Raw genomic sequence first — 17,879 nt, forward strand, 5'->3', positions numbered from 1 at the left:
TACCGCTTCGTCAGGGAAACGCCGCTAGCACCATGAATGTCAACGAGGGAAACACTCGGACAATGAGGACTGGCAGAAATAGATCTGACATCAGTTTGCATCTGGGTATGAATATGTTGGATATCTTCCACCGCCCTTCTAGGGATGAGGTGGTTCGCGGCCCAGCCGGCGCGTATCGTCAGCTGGGCTCGGATGCAGGAGCAAGGCAACCATCCCACCACACCAACATTACCACTCTGCCGCAGACTTTTCAAGCACCAGCCGCTGTAAAGAGCAGCATGCAGGGAGCAGGCCCAGTTCCAGACCCGTGACCAATGCGAAACACCATGCGACTCGAGTCGGCGGCCATAAAGGGAAGAGGATAATAGCAGTCTTCCTTGCTCTGCGAGGTAGTTAGTACGTGGCATCATTCAGCGACTTCTGCTTTAATAGGGAATAAGGTGGAATTGACGGTAAAATAGGAAGTAGGCAGATGGGTGGCTGGATTTTGTTAGAACTAGAGTCGGAGATGGCATGGAGACAACCCTCACAATCTTGAACCGACTTCACATTTCTTTACACACCCCAAATTTCGCCAAGTCCTTCTCTCAACAACATTGTCTATCAAATGTTTCTCTTTTGATTTCTTTGGATCCGTTATGTTCCAACCAGGCCCCCCCCTAATATCAACCCAAACTATATACATACAAACCAAAAAAATCTCACCCCTCAGAACCTACCCGGACACATCTACCTCCCCTCCTCCCCCGCCACCAACTCCCTCACCACCTCTCTGACAGCCTTCCAGTCATTTTCCACCTCACGAACCCTCTTCTCCTTCTTATCCAACCCGACAAACTCCTTCGGCAGCACCTTGGTCTCAAAGTCGAACCCTTCCTCGCCTTCCAACGCCAGGTTCACAGCGCCAGCAAACTTGGCCGGATGCGCCGTTGAGAGCGAGATGATCTGCGTGCCCTCGGGTGCGCGCGCAGCGGAGCGGACCGCGGCTTCTACACCGACGGCGGTGTGCGGGTCGAGGACGTAACCCGTGTCTTTGTAGAACTTCTTGATGGTGGCGAGGGTTTCCGGGTCCGAGACGCGCTCCGACTCGAACGTGCGGCGCGCAGAGGCGAGGATGTCGTCAAACACGGGCCCGAAGCCGCCCTTGGTCTTGAGATCCTTCAACCACGCAGCGACCTGCTGACCGGCCTGGCGCTTGTTCCACTCGTCGTTCATGCCGGCGCCCGCGGCAAACTCGTAGGCGAGGAACCAGAGGAGGCGCTCAAAGTTGCTGGACACCAAAATGTCCATGGCCGGGGACAGGGTTTCTTTGACGCCATCTTCATGCGCCTTGACGCCGTCTGCAGTAAGCCCGCCTTCGGCTGCGGAACCGTGGACGGGATGTTTCTCGTACCGACCCGTCTTCCAGAACCGGTCGAGGATGTCGTTCTCGTTGGTGGCGATGACGAGCTTGTCGACAGGCAGGCCCATGCGGTGGGCGAAGTAGCCAGCGAGGATGTCGCCGAAATTGCCCGACGGGACGGAGAAGCGCACTTTGTCGCCAATCTTGAAGGCGGATGGTGATTGCTTGGCCAGAGAGAAGTAGCTGTAGAAATAGTAGACTGTTTGGGCCAGGATGCGGGCCCAATTGATGGAGTTGACGGCGCCGAGCTTGTGGGTCTTGTTGATCTCGGGATCGGCGAACAGAGATTTGACGATGTCCTGGCAGTTGTCGAAGTTCCCGTGCACTGCCAGGTTGTGGACATTGGGGTCCAGCACGGTGGTCATTTGGAGCTCCTGAATTGGGCTGACGCGGCCCTTGGGGTGCAGCATGAAGACAGAGACGTCCTGCTTGCCGCGCAGACCGTAGATGGCAGCGGAGCCGGTGTCGCCGCTTGTAGCACCGACGACGGTCAGGTGATAACGGTCGCGACCCGTCTTTCCAGCATTGCGGTGCACGAGGAAGTACTCAAAGAGGTTGCCGAGGAATTGGAGCGCGACGTCCTTGAAGGCGAAGGTGGGGCCGTGGAAGAGCTCGAGGAGGTGAATGTTGTCCTTGAGGTGAATAAGGGGGGTGACGTGTTCGGAGCGGAAGGAGGAGTAGCTGCGGCGGATGATGTCTTTGAGATCATCGGCGGGTATTTCGGCGGGGGAGATGTAGAGGGAGAGGATGTTGAATGCGAGATCGACAAAGGAGAGATCCTTCCAGGACTGCCACTCAGGGGCTTGGGGGATCTCCTCGGGGATGTAGAGACCGCCGTCGGAGGCGAGACCCTTGAGGACAACCTCTTCAAAGGAGAGCTGGCAAACGTTAGTAAGAGAATGGCCGGGGAGAAGTAGTGTCCAAGGAAGCATACTCCGCTGTCCTCGCCGCGGGTACTCAAGTAGCGCTGGGAGGGAGTGTGGGTGGTGTCGGCCTCGGGGCCATTGCCATTGACGGCGTCGGAAGACATTTTGAAGGTAATTCGGGGCCAATGGGCTCTGTGTGGTTGTTGGACAATAGCTGCCCAAGACTTCGTCAGAATGACAGAAGTGAGCGGCGTAAGTTTAAAGTTAAAAGTGAACGCCGTGACGGGCCGATGCTCGGCGGCGGGGCCGTCTAAAAGTGACTCTTTGGTGGATCAGAGTTTTGCCGGTTGTTGCCCTGCGCCCCACAAATCCTTGGCGGAATGGCCGGGAACCCACTGAATGATCGGAGCAAAGTGGGGATTTCAAGGAGGTCGCCGATGCCGACAACCTGCAAAACCTGGAAGTCAAGAAGACCACTCGGAGGTCAGGGGCTGCTCAAGCCCTGCTTTCTTTGGCGTCTCTTGCGATATAAGTCCTTGAGCGCAAAGACAGCCTCCCGACCCAAGGCCCAGGCAAACACCACCATGGTAAGCATCAAAATGGCCGCCACGAGGTAGAGGGAAAAGATGGAAAACTCCCTTGTTGTGACCGCAAACTCCCTCCATCTCTCAGCCGTCGGGACGTCGCTGTCGATGTAGGGCAGGGCGCTGAGAGCGACCTGCATCGCGTTCAACAGCACCGAAAACACAGCAAAGAAGGCGACGATAGGGCCAAACATCCGCCCAAAGTAGGCCATGTATTGGCTTTCGCTCTTGAAGTAGGTGAAGCGGAAGAGAGCAACCTTGATCCAGATGTTGAGCCGCGAAAGCCGGAGCTCTCCGAAGCTGTACCGCGGAGACACCATGGAATCGTCAACCTCGCCCAGGGAGCGGATGAGTCGGATAAAGTCCGCGTATTTGATCTTCTTTGGAAGCAGGCCATGTTCCACGGCGAGGTCGAAGTCGGAGCGTCGTTGGATGAGATACATGTACGATCGGAGGAAGCCCAGGGCAGCTTGTCTTAACTCGGTACGCTGTGGTTCTGGGATCGGCGAGTCTGTGAATAGGAAGTAGTAAGTCCAAAATGTGTGGGATAAAAGGTACTTTGGTAGCGGCTTGACGAAGACGCGGTTATAGTGCCACACGAGGTGCAGTCCAGGGTTCTCGGTGATGATGATTTGCCGGCCTCGCACTCGTTGGTGTGTCAGGGACGAGATATGTGAGCTGGATTGTGTTGCAACGAGCCAGAGCCAAGGAGTCAACCGGTCGAGGTCTCTCGTAGCAAACTCCTCTTCTAAATCCTCCGCGATGGTCTTGTCATTCAGTGGGATGTTTGGCTCGCCCGGTAAATAATCCTTTCGGGAGAGAGTTCGAAGGCCTTGGCTTGGAGTCGTCCCGGCAGTCCGTCTGAGTCTTCGGGTCCCGCCATCACCCACCACCAGTTCTAGACTGTGGCAGAGTTGATGTTCGATGCGAAAAGGGGGCTTGTTCATGAACTTTTTATTAGTGGGCATCGGTTCCATGGGGTTTATTTAAAGAGCGAGCCGAATAGTGAGCGATTGACAGGAAGCAAGATGGGAGGTGAGCTACTGTAACCACGAGTGAGGCTATCACCGTTGTAGGAAGTCAGAACATCTCCTTTCGTCTTTATCTTTCTCCAGGCTAATATGGCGAATGTTCGTGGATATTTAGCAGGCTTACGGGAAGGCTTTGGATGATCAAGAAAAATTGATGGATCAGGAGGAGGATAAGGCTGCCCAACCTAGCCGCTGACAAGTTGGCTCATAGGGCTATTGGCGGTGCGGCAAGATATCCACGTAGCAAGCAGTCAGCCTTACGCACCTCGGGCGAAAGGCTGTGCGTTCTTCATGCAGCCGTTCCATAATGTTCGGGGAATATTTGAACCAATCGAGGTTCCTTTTGAGCCCGAGTGGGACAAGAGCGAGCGCAAATACGACAGTGTGTCTATCTTTGACTCCAACTTAGTGTAAAGAAGCAAAAGCCGAGCGGCTAACAAAACAAACGTGTATATTCGAGCAGGAAGTGAAAGATAGCAAGTCCCAGAAACAGCAACAGCAGCATACATCTCGACAGCGGTCCGGAGTATGCATATACATCCCTGAGGTAGTTCATGTAGGTATTTTTGCAAACTATGGGTATCATCATAATCGTCATTTAAGTTCTTCCTCTATGCCAACATGGCCCATAGCCCATACCATTCACCAAGTTCCGTCTTTGCATCCGTTCAGCCTGACGCTGGTCTCGCATCCCCTGTTCGCCTTGGTTGCTGGGTAGATGACCTGAAGGAGGTAATGAGTAGGGAGCGAATCCCAGGTCAAAAGAGAAGTCTATAGATGCTTCTTCCGGGCTGGTTCCCAAGGGCTAAGAGCAGGTGTTCTGTCATTCACACTTCTCGCCTCCAACTATTGCTGTCGGAAAGTGAAGCGTGTCTTGGCTCGCCTCGCCTTGCGCCCATAGCTTGCTCAGATCCGGAAGACAAGCGGTTGCTGAATTTTGAAGCCAGGAACTGCATGCAAACATCTGACCCGACAGAAGCCGGTTTGCCCGGGGTGGATCAGACGACGGAATTTCCAAAGGCAAGGCGACAAAAATCACTCTCCTCACATCCACCATCTGTCACGCTAGGCGTCAGAGGAGAATGGGCACTTTGTCTCGTCTTGGCTTGGTCATTTGTGATGGAACAACAAGCCATATTCAGGTTGGCAGTGCTGGCTGAACCGCAGATAACACACTGCCTTCACCAGCAGATAAAGACAGCAATGTATCTGCATGGGTGGCTTGCCGCAGGCCAGGTCTTCGAGTTCGCATGAACCAAGACTGGCAGCTCAGAGGAAGTAATCGCCCGCTCCCCTCCGACCTCCAGGAATGTGTCGCTGATCATCCGGCACAGCCGAGAAGATAGAGAACTTTGTATTGGCGGTCGGATTGTCCGGCGACGTGCCAGTGACAGTCATGATGGACGCCACATTGCCGCAGCGGTAGCAGTAGTTGGGGGCGGACCAGACTGTGACGACGGATTTTTCAGGGAAGTGGTACTAGCAGACAGAATGTTAGACTGTTGAATGGACGGTTGAGGTCTACGGTGGGGTAGGGGTAAACAAACCTTGTAACCCTCGTTAACAAGCTGGTGCGCTCTCGCAATTGTCGTCAGGCCGTTCACGTGATTAAACTCGGTCGCGACCTTGTGGCCGAACAACCACCCGGCACCACGCGGACTAACGGCCCATGTTTCAATGTCATCCGGATCGCTCCACACAAGATCACAGAAGGCTCCCTCATGAGGAATCTCCTGAGCCCTGGCGACGACGCGGACCTGGTCGATAGTGCGGATCTCGGGACTCAATCCACCGTGAACACACAACACGGAGCCGTCGACAATGGCGGCCAGGACGAGAAAGTCAAACACTTGACAGCAAGCCTTCCACACGGAAGCATTGCCGTACTTTTGCTGGCATTCCTCGTAGAAGCCATATACTTGGGTGATTTGGCGGGATTCATGGTTGCCGCGGACGAGGACTATCCTGTCGGGATATCTAGAGGAGGACAGGTTAGCAGCAGTATGGGGAGAGAGGAGGATGTAATACGAACTTGGCTTTTAGACACATGAGCAAGGTGAATGTCTCGAGACTGAAGTAACCGCGATCGACAAAATCCCCGAGAAAGACGAAACGAGTTTCGACCGACTGGGCGGCGCCGTCGGCGGGTGGGGGTTTGTGTGTGCTTCCCTCCTCGCCATTCGCGGCCGAGTCAGAGGCAGTCTTCCCATCACGAATGGAACTGGACTCCTTCGCCTTCTGCTTAAGACTTGACAAGTCTGTTGGCGGGTCGATCTCGTCGGCGCTTATGACGGTGGTGGCAGTCATGGGCGGCTGGACGTTGGACTCGCCGGGCATGCCGCCGGCGACGCGGAACAGTTCGAGCAAATCGTAGAATTGGCCGTGGATATCGCCGCATATTGTCACGGGGGTGACGACGGGCTGGATATTGGATTCTTCCATGAGGACTTCCTTGACCATTTCGCAGAGCTGTTTCATGACGTTTTCGGGAAGATAGTGGCACTGCTTGGCCTCCTCAAGCCACTCGTCGAGGCCAGCGCCAGGACGGAGGTTGGCGGGGCCGGGTTTGGGTATGCTGGTCATGGTGGTCGCGGTCTGAAGGTGAGGCGGAGATAGAGCGTCGCGGGGTCCAAGGTGGTGGTGGTCGGTTGAGGCAAGGAGAGATTAGTTGTCGCGGAGGTGTCGCGGAGGTATCGCGGGGATCAGGGCAGCTAGAGATGATTATCGCAGCAGCAACATTAAGATGCGATGCCGAGTCTCCGAGTTGTCAAGGGTTACGGCGATGTTCGCGGATCTGGATTCGGAACGTTGCGGACGGTCGAGGCCAGGACGTGAAGGAGGGTTCAGGTGTGTCTCAACATTCCCTGTCCAGCTGGATGGGGGAGGGGCTGACCCTGGCTTGGCACCGTCTGTATACGGTATGGAGACGGTATGGGTGGGGCATCTTATCGATGTCCTTGAATCTTCCTAACGTCACTGAACTTCAACAGTTCACCTTGACGAACTTCTCACATCTCATTGCTTTACTGAACCTTTCATCGTTTGATGAAGGAACCACCACAACACAAGATTGTAGTTGGGGCTTATTGAGGAGTTCGGCTGTTATTTACTTTTTTGATCCACAAGGGTCATTTTCTTTTTCCTACCCGCCATCCTCAATTTATGACATCCCCCAACTCATCGGCTGTTTTTCCAGTTTCATAAACGCTGGTACCTCTGACGCCAGTCGGGTAGTTCACCATATTTCCAATCCCACCATCATGGGCACCCCGCAACTATTAAAGAAACCCAACGGGACCACAGCAGAGGCGTCAGCTGAAGCCCAGAAGACATCTCGGGCTAAGGCTCCTCTGCAGGGCGAAAAGGTTGTCATCCGCCGACTGCCTCCGGGCTTGACCGAATCCGAGTTTCTCACCATCTTGGGCGATGAATGGAAGCTGGGTGCTGGGAAGGTGGGCTGGTTCTCATACTGGCCGGGCAAGGTGTCGCAACAGTCAGTCCTCATCCTCCCATTTCTGGATACATGTTTCTTCTAACCAGCCCCAGCCCCTCCAAGCCATCACGTCCATCCCGCGCATATCTACATGTCCTCCGTCGCGAGGACCTCGGTGCTCTTGTCCAGACTGTACAATCGGCCAAGTGGGAGGATGCAAAGGAAACCTACAATGATCCTGCCCTCATCTCCCCTCCAACAGTGGAATTTGCCACCTACAAGAGAATTCCCAGTGATAAGAAGCGCGTGGATACCCGGCAAGGAACCATCGACCAGGACCCGGAATTCATGGCTTTCCTGGAAGCCCTTGCGAATCCTGACGCACACAAGGAGACGCCTCCTCCAGAAGAAATCATCGAGGAACCCAAGCCTGAAATGACAACAACTCCTTTAGTCGAGTATCTACGGGAGAAGAAGGCTGCTAAGGCCAAAGAAGCCGCTGCCTTGAAGAGCGCCAAGCACGCTCGTCAGGATTCGCAGGGTGGGAAGGGCAAGGCCTCATCTTCAGGGCCTGAGGAACCTAAGAAGAGGTCGAGGGAGAGCAGGGCCGACAAGGAGAAAGGTTCTGAGAGGGGGTCCGAGAGAGCGGCCGATAAGCCGAAGGAGTCGGTTAAGATCCTCACCAAAAAGGCTGCTGCCGCCGCCGCTACCGCCGCCGCCGCCACTGAAGCAGCTGAAGCCGCGAAAGCGGTGGCTTCTCAGATCAAGAACAACGCACAGTCCAGCTCCCAGCAGAGCTCTCAGTCAACAACCCAGGATGCCGTCAAGAACCGTAAGGCGGGCATTGCAGCGGCAGCGCGCATTCTCCAACGTGATCTCGGACTCAGTCCTGCCAATGCTCAACGCAAAGCCCGTCAAGACGCAGCCAAAGCAGCCGCTGAGGCCAAGGCTTCGGCGGATGCTAAGACATCCGCGGCCAAAGAGAGCACGACCCCTGCCGCAACTCCTGCTCCTGAGCCTAAGTCGGCTCCGGCTCCATCTCCAGCTCCAGCTTCCAAATCATCGGCAACGCCATCGTCTGATAATACTCCCACCAAGTCACAACCCCCTTCATCGGGGAGAGGTCGTAACAGGAAACGTGGCGGCGGTGACGACAACACAAAGGCAAAAGGGGAAGCCAGTAACGACAAGAATACCCAGACTTCGACTCCAAAGACTTCAGGACCGACCCCGTCCAAACCGCCCATCATCTTGAAGAAAAAGGACACCCAACAGCCAGGCCAAACCCCACCGGAATCCCAACCCCAATCCCAATCCCAACCCCAGGCTTCCGCCTCCACTCAAACACCAAGCAAACCCCAAGCCACCACCCCTCCCTCAAATTCAAACTCAACCAACAAACAAGCTCCCTCAAAACAACAACAGCAACAAGCTACCGCCACCAGCTCCTCCAAAAAGTCTTCCGCCGCAACCCCAACCCCAGGCGCCACCCGCGCCTTCGTAAAACATGCCAACCCCTCGCAAGGCGTCACCGACGCCCTGCTGCGCGAAGCCCTTTCCGTCTTCGGCACCGTCACGTCCGTCGAAATTGAGCGCAAGAAAGGGTTCGCCTACGTCGATTTCGCCGAGCCGTCCGGTTTGGCCAAGGCCATCGCCGCCAGCCCGGTGAAGGTGGCGCAGGCGTCGGTGCAGGTTATGGAGAGGCGGGAAGGAGGGAAGAAGGGCGGAGGGAAGGAGGGGAAGGGTGGGAGTAGTAATGCTGGTGGTGCGGGTGGCGGTGGTGGCGGTTCGTGTGCGGCGGCGGGTGGTGGTAAGGGACAGCAGGGACAGCAGCAGCAGGGCGGACAGAAGAAAGGTACGAGTGTTGAGGGCGAGGCCCAGGCTCAGGGCCCGAGTCAGACAGCTGCGTCTGCGTCTGCCCCTGCCCCTGCTGCTGGTCCGTCAAAAGCCACTTCCTCGGCGCCGGCGTCGCAAGGAGAGAAGACTGGCGGTGATGCTCAGGGTAGTGGCAAGAGGGGAGGCAGGCGGCGTGGGGGACGGGCAAGAGGTGAGAAGGATGGGAAGGAAGGGAAGGAGTCAAAGGATGGCGGAGGTAATGGAGGTGGTAAGAAGGGAGGTCAGTCAGGCGGTGGTGGAGCGCCTGCTTCGTCTGGTGCTGCTGCTACTGCTGCGTCATAGGGTTAAGGTGGAGTGTTCGGCTGAAAGGGTTTAGATTAGTGTAGCTAATTTGAAGGACGAAAAGCTTTATGTGATATGCCCTTTTGGGACCGCCGGAACATGTGTTGATCATAAGGACCAAGGATTTGGACATAATCACCCTTGGCCAGAAGCCTGGAATTGATGAACTCTCGGGGAAGAGACCTCAGACCGGTAGATGACATTCATATGAGAACCGCTATGGGATGAGAGGGACCGCGACTGGGAAATATGATGGGTTGGCGGGACCATGCCGGGGAAAACAGGCGTCCGTCTTCAACTCACACCCTCAATGTCCAGGCCCTGAGTTTACCTAGGTGCCAACCCACTTGCTTAATGATCCCGGCCTCTGTCTATGTTCCAGGTCAAACATGATCAATGGAAACTGGCACATCAAATAGCCGAGTCATAACTCTACGTCATCTCTGATTGAAATGCCCCTACTCTGCCATGCCATTCGGGTTTACATACTTTAGTAAGGTAGGATGTATGTTGTTCGGATGCGCCAAAGTCTGCGTGTCTGAAGCCCAGTCCGGAAGGCAACACGACCACGCGGGACATGGATGACGAAATAGACCGGGGAACATCCCAAAGCATCCTTGGTCAAACCACAGAACGCGAGATAGTACTAAGCTGGTAAAGGCCGAAAGTGAGGCGGACAGATAGACAAGGAATCACAAACCAATATCCTCCGAACTGCCCATTACCTCAAACCTACGCTCAGCCAGACATGGCAGGAGTAGGACGCGGCGGGTCTACGAGATACGAATCCCAATTTCCAGGTTGACTTGACAAACACAAAGAAAGCCCCGACCCAGCACGAGAATTAGTACCACGACAAGTGCGCCCCGGCTATTGAACCCTTGGCCAGACCAGACATACAAACAGGACACCACTCTGCCCAGATCCGCGTCGGGACTGGTGTGTGTGCATGTGTGGCACGTAGCTTCACTCGGGGAGTACGAAGCACGGCAATGTTTGACATGTGAGAGGCCTGTCTGGCTAGTACTTATCTGGGCTTACGATACGGTTCGAGGCCATGGGCATACGTTTTGACCCTGAGGTGCATCCGTACCTTAGGTACTTACTTGGCTTGAAGTGTCACTGCTCGTTGTTGTTGAGACGAACGAGGCGGACGCGGAGGTGGAGTTGTGATAGACTTTTCCGTCCTCGATTTGGAGTGAAGTGGCTTGGGATGGACTTATCTGTACATGCTTTGCTCGAGACATGTATCACAATATATGGATGGGTCGTTTAGGGTGTGGATAGACAGACATATTGTGCCGCGTCTCACCTGCTACGCAGCGGCCAATAGATCCAGGTGTATACTGTACCTGATCAAAAACCAAGATGAAGTTGACTGTGAGGTCTAGAATGTCCTGGAACTGTCTTTAATATTCACCCTCTTCCAACCCAAAGTGAGGTGGGAGTGTGTGGCATGGAGCAACGATGTACGAAACGGAGGTACAGGTACAAACACAAACACCAATCTCACTCAGCAATTCACCGTGTAAAAGGGACACATGGTTACGTAACGAGGTCCCCAGCCCAGCTCCTGAGTTTGGGCTCTGGATTCCACAGGGTTCGGTGAGCAGTCAGGGCGGCGTCATGCTTTCCCTCCCCTTTTTAGGTCTCTTTCCTGGGGTCTACGGAGGGTAGTGAGTGAGGTCATGGAAACCAGCTCCTTGGGAATGACTACTGATCTCGTTGGCCCCTCCTCTGATGAGAAGAAGTAGTGCTCATCTCTCTGCTGCCATAAACAAAGGAAGTGATGATTCCTTCAAGGACAAGGCTCGCTCCCCTTCCAAACTGACTTCTCAGCAAAGGCAGTTCAGCCTGGAGGGTAGCTCAGGCCGAACACCCCGTGACGCGGCTCTTGAACAAACAGTCACAGCCAAGCCATGAAGTGTGATCAAGTCAGCTCATGGCCATCCACAGCCTTGGTAGTAACCAGTGCGCGGACCAGTCCTGGGTCTTGGTCCAAAGAAGGTTGGGTTGTATGTGACTTGATGGGTTCGGGTTCACCGGCATGTGTGTGGAATTGGGTTTCGGTGTGGTAGACCCACACCCTCACATACGCCGGTGGGAGTCGCTTTGACCAAGGACCTACCTAGGTGTGGTGTAGGTGAATATTAGTTTGAACGAGCAAGTATCGGCCAGCCGAGCCCGTTCGTTTGGCAAGTTAGTGTATGTGAGTCTGGGATTAGAGGTGTTTGTGGCGCTCAGGGGAGTCCGTTCTTGTGGTGAAAAGGGCTCGGGACAGCCGAAGGGCATGAGACGGGGGGTTCAATGGGGCTTCGGCAGTTCCGGGCGCTTGTGTGTTGAAGATATGGATTGTGGACGTCTGCTGTACTGTGTCCCACGAGACATGACGAGTGCCATGTTACCGTTTGACACCCGCAAAATCCCCGAGACGAGAGCAGCACACCGTGATCCAGTTTTTCGGTGTGGTTCAAGCCGTCCGCCTTGCGGAAAGAAAGAGAAGGGCCTCGAAGAAGAAAAATGTCCCAACAAACGGAGTGATAGCGATCGAGACGGCAAGTGTGGCACACCTGGCCATATCGGGATGGGTCTCATCTCGAGATCGACATGGAGGGTCGGACATTTGGGTCTGAGAGCTGGTCGAGATGCTGGTGGCACTTTGAGAATTGTTCCCAAGCTTCCGCCAGCTGCCAGACGGGGGTGGCATGCCGGGGAATTCGGGGAAACTGCTGGCCCAGGGCCTCGCTCAAGACGTCGTCCCCTTGCCGTCAGTCGAGCCTGGTGAACTGTTTGTTCGAAACTTGGATACAGGTACCGGTTATGCAAGCTGGTTGTCTCTTTTCTCCATCACCAAGACGTCTTCAAACAAAAAAAGCCAATCTTGATTTGCGTAGACAAGGTGCTCCTCAGTTCTATTCCCTATATCCAATGCAAAAGAGGGGCGTGAGTAGTCGTGGTTAGAATCGAAGTCGGTACCTCTTTGTTTTGTGATGGACTAACTAGATAACAAGCTGGAGGCCTCGAGGTGGTCTGGACTCATCGCCTTGCCATCACCTGCCAGCCGCGGCTGAGGGGCTGAGCCACCAAGGCTCAACCAGAATTGGATGGGTGGTTTGTGGTGAGACTGAAAGTGTGCTCATCACTCATCTTGGGCACTGCTTGAACTCAAACTTGGGAGACTGCAGAGGACCCCTTCACACGAACTGTAGCCATGTCATGAGTTGGGGAATGAAGCTACGTCGGCATGCTGCTGCGGCCTCTTCGAACCTGGGTTTGTGAGAGGCGTCGTTCATGAGGTGTCGCGTCTCTCGGGTTATGTGTGTGTTTTGTGTTCTAAAGTCCAGTGTTTCTATGAGAGACCAGAAATGTCCAGGCATCCGCGAATGAGTTGGACGTTGGTTGGGAACTTCCAGGGTGAGAGTGTGTGATGGAAACATCAAATTCGGTGGCTCTCCCGGGCCGTTGCTTTCCATTTGGATCCGTGCTGACCGCCCCGCCATGAGACAGGCAGACAGATGGGAGACCCAGGAAGGTGCGCGGGGCAGCCCAGGCCTCCAGCACCACAGCGGTTTCCCATGGAAAAATGCCTGTTCAAGCTTGAGGGTTTACGCCTCACATTTTCTGGACACAATTTGGACCTTCGTCACACAATTGAGTCCTTTGGAGGCACCCAACGCCAGCACCGCCTCAGCAAATTATCGAGCATCAAACCTCACTCACCAAACACGGAACGCTCAAACACCAAACAACGATTCCACTTTTCCTGCGCTAGTGCTGACGAATAGGACTCGCTGCGCCTGCGCTGGAAAAGACATCGACAAGAACATTCAGCCCAGCCATTCACCTGTCCAGATGTTCTTGAAAGTCCTAGCTCTTCAGCGGCAACCCATTCCACTCAACACGGTCGCAAGCAAGCGCTCAGCCGCCGTGCATCTCACCCTCCACTCTACACCCTTCCTAGCACCCTGTTTCGTTACACAATGAATGCTGAATGTCGAACTACCCGGCATTCACTCTCTTCGTGTTCCCAACCTGCTCCATCTGGTCCATGCTACCTCAAATGTTTCCCACGCGGAACCCTGGGCTCGGGCTGTGCGGCAATGAGGCTTGACCGGTTAGCCTGACCTCTCAGTCATGTACGGCCTCCTGGCCCCGCGGCAACATCGAATTCCCACGAAAGCAACCTTGGGACAGGCACATATCCGTAACTTGCCAATCCAACCGACCCAGGAATTTGTCGTGTTACTCAAGCAAAGACAGAAGTTTTGGATTTACACACCCACATGAAGGGTGGGACGGCATCCATGTTGGCTCTAGGTTTGAACCAGCGGCGCTCAATGTGGCTGCTCGGCCACCTGCGCAGGAGCCGCATGGACAAACTACATGCCGGCCCTCGGGGTGGCCATCTACATGCGTGGGACTCATGTGGACTCCTTGGCGTTCAGGCACCCGCTTGAGACCCTCCAATCTTTTCCCAGCTGTCATCAGAGACCGATCCCAGGACTCAAGTCACCTTGACATGACATGACTGGTTTGGTCTGGCAAGGTAAGGTGAACGTCCCGGTCACCCCCACACACCCTTTCCAACATACCGACCCGGCAGCCTGGAGGCCCCGTATACTTTCACCTTGGACATGGTGGGATGGCCTGCGCCCTTGTCTTACATTACCGACTTCCTCACCTTGAGTTTGGGTTCTTGTTGAATGAGCCCCGCGCGGCTGGTTGGTCAATGAGAAGTCTCATTGCTGCTATCTGCGTCTGCCACCCCGGCTTTGACTTATATTCCGGCCGCTCCAGTGGACCTGATACGTACCTCAAGTCTCACTGGCCACCGGACGTACAAGTACGTATGTACGTACCTGATTTCGTGCATATATCTTAGATGGTTCTGCGGATCGGGACGCCCTTCCACACCGTGTCACCTGGTCTTTTACGTGCCGTCGTTGTATAAGTACACCTGTACCAGTACCCCTCCGTCACCCGGACCTGATATACTTCAGTCATCTATATAAGTCCCTAGGTACCTCCATCCTCCTGACTCTGTCCCCTTCCCTACCCATGCAACACTCACTTTTCTCCGAATCAACCATCGTCTCACATATCCATTTTCCTTCTCATGCCACGTCATAGTCGCAAAGTCTACTTCGAGGACGACATAGCTCAGGAGACCACTTCCTCCCGCCGGACCCGGGGCCGCAGTTACTCGCGGAGTCGCAGCGCCGAACGCGTTCACTCCATCTTTGACGACCTCACCTCTGCCGCGTCCGCCACCTCCTCCAGCATGCCCAGCCGCGACGCCTACGAACAGCTCCTCCGGGAGAATCACTACCTGCGCATCCAGCTCCGCGAGCTCGAAGACACCCGTGCCTGGGCAGCCCAGCTGGAGCGCGATAATGCCGCGCTGCAGCGGGAGATCCGCGAGCTCCGGCGCGGGCAGATCCCCCCTCTCTCGCCCACGACGGTGCTGTTGACCGAGGAGGAGCTCGCGGGGACATCGCGCCGCGAGGCCAAGCTCGTCAAGAAGAACAACAAGCTGGTCAAGGAAGTCGAAGACCTCCGCGACGAGGTCGACCGGCTCAAGGCTGAGGCGGACGATTGGCGGCGCAGGTACGAGAAGCTGGCGGATCGCCACGAGGAGGTGAAGGAGAGGCTGGAGAAGACGGAGAATGATAAGGCTGCCGCGGCAAGGTTGGCGAATGTTTACAGGCAGAACTTGGGGGTGTTTGAAGAGGCGAAGAAACGCCTCGAGGAGGAGAATGCGGAGTTGAAGAGGAAGGTGAACTATGAGGATATGCTGAGGAGAAGGCCGTATTAGATACGGTCGTGGCGGGTTGGTGGTTTACGACGTCGGCGTCTACTTTTTCGTTTTCTTTGACTGGTCCGGAGTTCACGGCATGCCGGCTTTGGGCTGACACGCATGCCAGCTTCGAAACGTGAGTGAACTTACACACACACACAACTCATCTCCCATTTCAGCTTCCGCTAACACCGAATAGGTGCTTCATATCATTATCGCAACTCGGCTTCGTGACATCGTCTCTTAGTATGTCACTATCACTACCACCACGTCTTCATGTCTACCAGAGCTCGAGGTCCTCGGCACCCCAACGCCCTGGAAAGGGAGAAATTGGACGCCATGAGTTCATCTTCACTTTCTTTCTTTCGTTCTCTCTTCACCCTCCCTCCTTGCTACAACATGTCGGGCAAGTGGTGCCTCTTCATCGCTGGCCAGAACATGCAACATGGGGGGGTGGAAGGGGGTCAAGATGAAACTGCACTTCCAGCTATTGAGTTTCAAATGATGGAGTCATATAGATATAGACGGTTATGTATGGATAGGGATGTACCATGGTAGCAAGGAAAATGGTTACTCGGGTCGGCTGGTGGGTAGACTCTGGGATAGGACTTCGCGATGAGGGGGAGGAGGGCGGCTCGGGGGGGTGGGTTGGTTCCTTTCCTGTATAGCTACCTTTGTTTTTTCTGTACTTTTCTCACCTTGTTTTCCATAGCTTGAGCGAGCGGGTAGTAACAGTACCGCCATTCTTTGCAGCTGAATATTAGCTTTTTAGACACGGCCTACACTCGCCACATACTCTACATCACCCGCCCGTGTGACATAGAGAGAGCTGTCAGGGAGAGGAATTCGACACCAATAATCCGCTGAAACATGCTCTGTAAGCTTGCCCCCATGCACTCCCATGGAAAGCCCACAAAAGAGCTGCGGGTCGCAGATAATCAACGAGATACGTGCCCTTCTCCCAGCCTCTACCAACAACGCCATGGCATGAAACAACACCTTACCACGTCATGTCATCTAGTAGACCAAAGTACAACAACAAACTCACCGAAGCATTCATTCCCACTCAGCCACCCTCCTTGACGTGCTTGTATACGTATGTAAAACATGTAAACTTGTAAACATGTAAACATGTAAACATGGCACAATCGTACACACGCACACACACGCCTCGGCACGACACGGGCTCAAATGGATGCCGTGGACGCCTTGCGTGGGGTGGCGAGAGCACGGGTACGACAAAGCATGCCTTGTTTGAGCCTCAGGCCCTCAGGCTGGGACTTCACATTTTCGGTCAAGCTCCCTCTTCTGACTGGTGGGTTTGGGTTACCTACCTTGCCGATGCAGACGGAGATGTAGGTCGGTGGGTAGGTGTGTGTGTGTGTGTGTGTGAGAGGTATGGTGGGATGATGATGGGAGGTCATGTTACACATCCGTTGGTGCATGCATACGTGGTACACACCTACTGTATGTACATACGGAAGTCTCTCCATCGTGGTTGGGAGGTACGGGTTGTGTATGCTGTACGCCCCATTATGTGCTTGATCGTTGTTGTCGAATGGGAAACGTGAGTAGGTAGATCTGGGATTCTTGAGATTGTGGCGTTTGCTGGGGATCCGGTAATTGGCCTTGGGGTGATGTGAATTTCTCACAATAGGCAGAGACAACATTTCATTGACTTTGTCGTGATAGATTGGGTGGTGACTATTGAGTTTGGTCGATTCTGCGAATAATTTGAAGCCGGGCGCATCTGAGCAGCTGGATCTTGGAGTTAATGAGATTTGATGCTCCTGTTTCTGCACTTTCCCCCCACGTTGTCATCATCTCTCATGACTGCACTTCTGTTGATGATGAAAAAGGCGGCCAATGGGGACGACAGACAAATCGGGAGCCTTGATAAATGCTGCTGCTGCTGCCTCCCGTTCCTCCGGGTCCAGGTGGTGAACCCCACATCCACTCTCCGCATTGTTCACGGGTCCTAGAGTTTTCTCTGCTCACAGTAATTGTCGGTCTAGTATTGTGTTCTATTTGTGCTTAGGTCGACGCATTGCACATACGCCTCTTCTTCTTAACTACCAATGGCCAGGTTCATCATTCATCATCTGTCTCGTTTATGGGACGATGAATACTTCATCGCGTCCACATCTCTTCTTCTCGGTTTCGATTCCACCGAGTCGTCCACAACAGCCGGGAAACCACATCAGACACACAGAGCGAATGTTTGACCTCCCGGGAACGGATCAGCCGAGCCTGGCCGGTGACGCATGCCCCTATGCGCTACGAAGTCCCAGTCATAGGGTCAGTGTTGAGCTTCTCTTCTGGTGGTTTCCGATCCGGTCGTGGGAAAGCGCCTGTCCCCGGATGGATGCCTGTTCTGGCCGGGACCCAGATGACGCTTCGCAAAAGAACCTTACCTTACCTATCTCGGCCAGGAAGTACGAGTCGGTTACTAACAAATTGTGTTTAGACGACTTGTCTGCCTGATCTATGTCCTCACAAAGGCGTACGACTATGTATCCGTCCTGTCTTTGGCTCAGATGTTTGGACTTGGCTGTTGTGAGATCTGATCTCTCGCAGTGGCATCCATC

The 17,879-nt window shown here is 54.5% G+C and overlaps 6 protein-coding genes across 6 annotated transcripts; 3 read left to right on the forward strand and 3 right to left on the reverse strand.

The window, feature by feature from the left end:
* Positions 1–729: 729 nt before the first annotated feature.
* VTJ04DRAFT_8586 (uncharacterized protein) lies at positions 730–2,432 on the reverse strand (the record flags this gene model as incomplete). Its single annotated transcript, XM_069367038.1, has 2 exons — positions 730–2,280; positions 2,337–2,432. The coding sequence occupies 2 exons, from the start codon at positions 2,430–2,432 to the stop codon at positions 730–732; spliced, it is 1,647 nt and encodes a 548-aa protein (XP_069215407.1).
* Positions 2,433–2,752: 320 nt separating this feature from the next.
* On the reverse strand, positions 2,753–3,820 carry VTJ04DRAFT_8587 (uncharacterized protein; the record flags this gene model as incomplete). The annotated part of the gene is made up of 1 exon (XM_069367039.1): positions 2,753–3,820. One exon carries the CDS (start codon positions 3,818–3,820, stop codon positions 2,753–2,755), a length of 1,068 nt encoding a protein of 355 aa, XP_069215408.1.
* Positions 3,821–4,504: 684 nt separating this feature from the next.
* VTJ04DRAFT_8588 (uncharacterized protein) lies at positions 4,505–5,137 on the forward strand (the record flags this gene model as incomplete). Its single annotated transcript, XM_069367040.1, has 2 exons — positions 4,505–4,615; positions 4,661–5,137. 2 exons carry the CDS (start codon positions 4,505–4,507, stop codon positions 5,135–5,137), a joined length of 588 nt encoding a protein of 195 aa, XP_069215409.1.
* A 15-nt stretch (positions 5,138–5,152) lies between these two features.
* On the reverse strand, positions 5,153–6,466 carry VTJ04DRAFT_8589 (uncharacterized protein; the record flags this gene model as incomplete). The annotated part of the gene is made up of 3 exons (XM_069367041.1): positions 5,153–5,362; positions 5,431–5,860; positions 5,916–6,466. The coding sequence occupies 3 exons, from the start codon at positions 6,464–6,466 to the stop codon at positions 5,153–5,155; spliced, it is 1,191 nt and encodes a 396-aa protein (XP_069215410.1).
* Positions 6,467–7,143: 677 nt separating this feature from the next.
* On the forward strand, positions 7,144–9,494 carry VTJ04DRAFT_8590 (uncharacterized protein; the record flags this gene model as incomplete). Its single annotated transcript, XM_069367043.1, has 2 exons — positions 7,144–7,376; positions 7,430–9,494. The coding sequence occupies 2 exons, from the start codon at positions 7,144–7,146 to the stop codon at positions 9,492–9,494; spliced, it is 2,298 nt and encodes a 765-aa protein (XP_069215411.1).
* Positions 9,495–14,610: 5,116 nt separating this feature from the next.
* Positions 14,611–15,309, forward strand: VTJ04DRAFT_8591 (uncharacterized protein; the record flags this gene model as incomplete). Its single annotated transcript, XM_069367044.1, has 1 exon — positions 14,611–15,309. One exon carries the CDS (start codon positions 14,611–14,613, stop codon positions 15,307–15,309), a length of 699 nt encoding a protein of 232 aa, XP_069215412.1.
* Between the last annotated feature and the right edge of the window lie 2,570 nt (positions 15,310–17,879).

Source organism: Mycothermus thermophilus, assembly GCF_041956435.1.
Source record: "Mycothermus thermophilus strain CBS 625.91 unplaced genomic scaffold VTJ04scaffold_6, whole genome shotgun sequence".
In the NCBI taxonomy this organism is placed as follows: Eukaryota; Fungi; Ascomycota; class Sordariomycetes; order Sordariales; family Chaetomiaceae; genus Mycothermus; species Mycothermus thermophilus.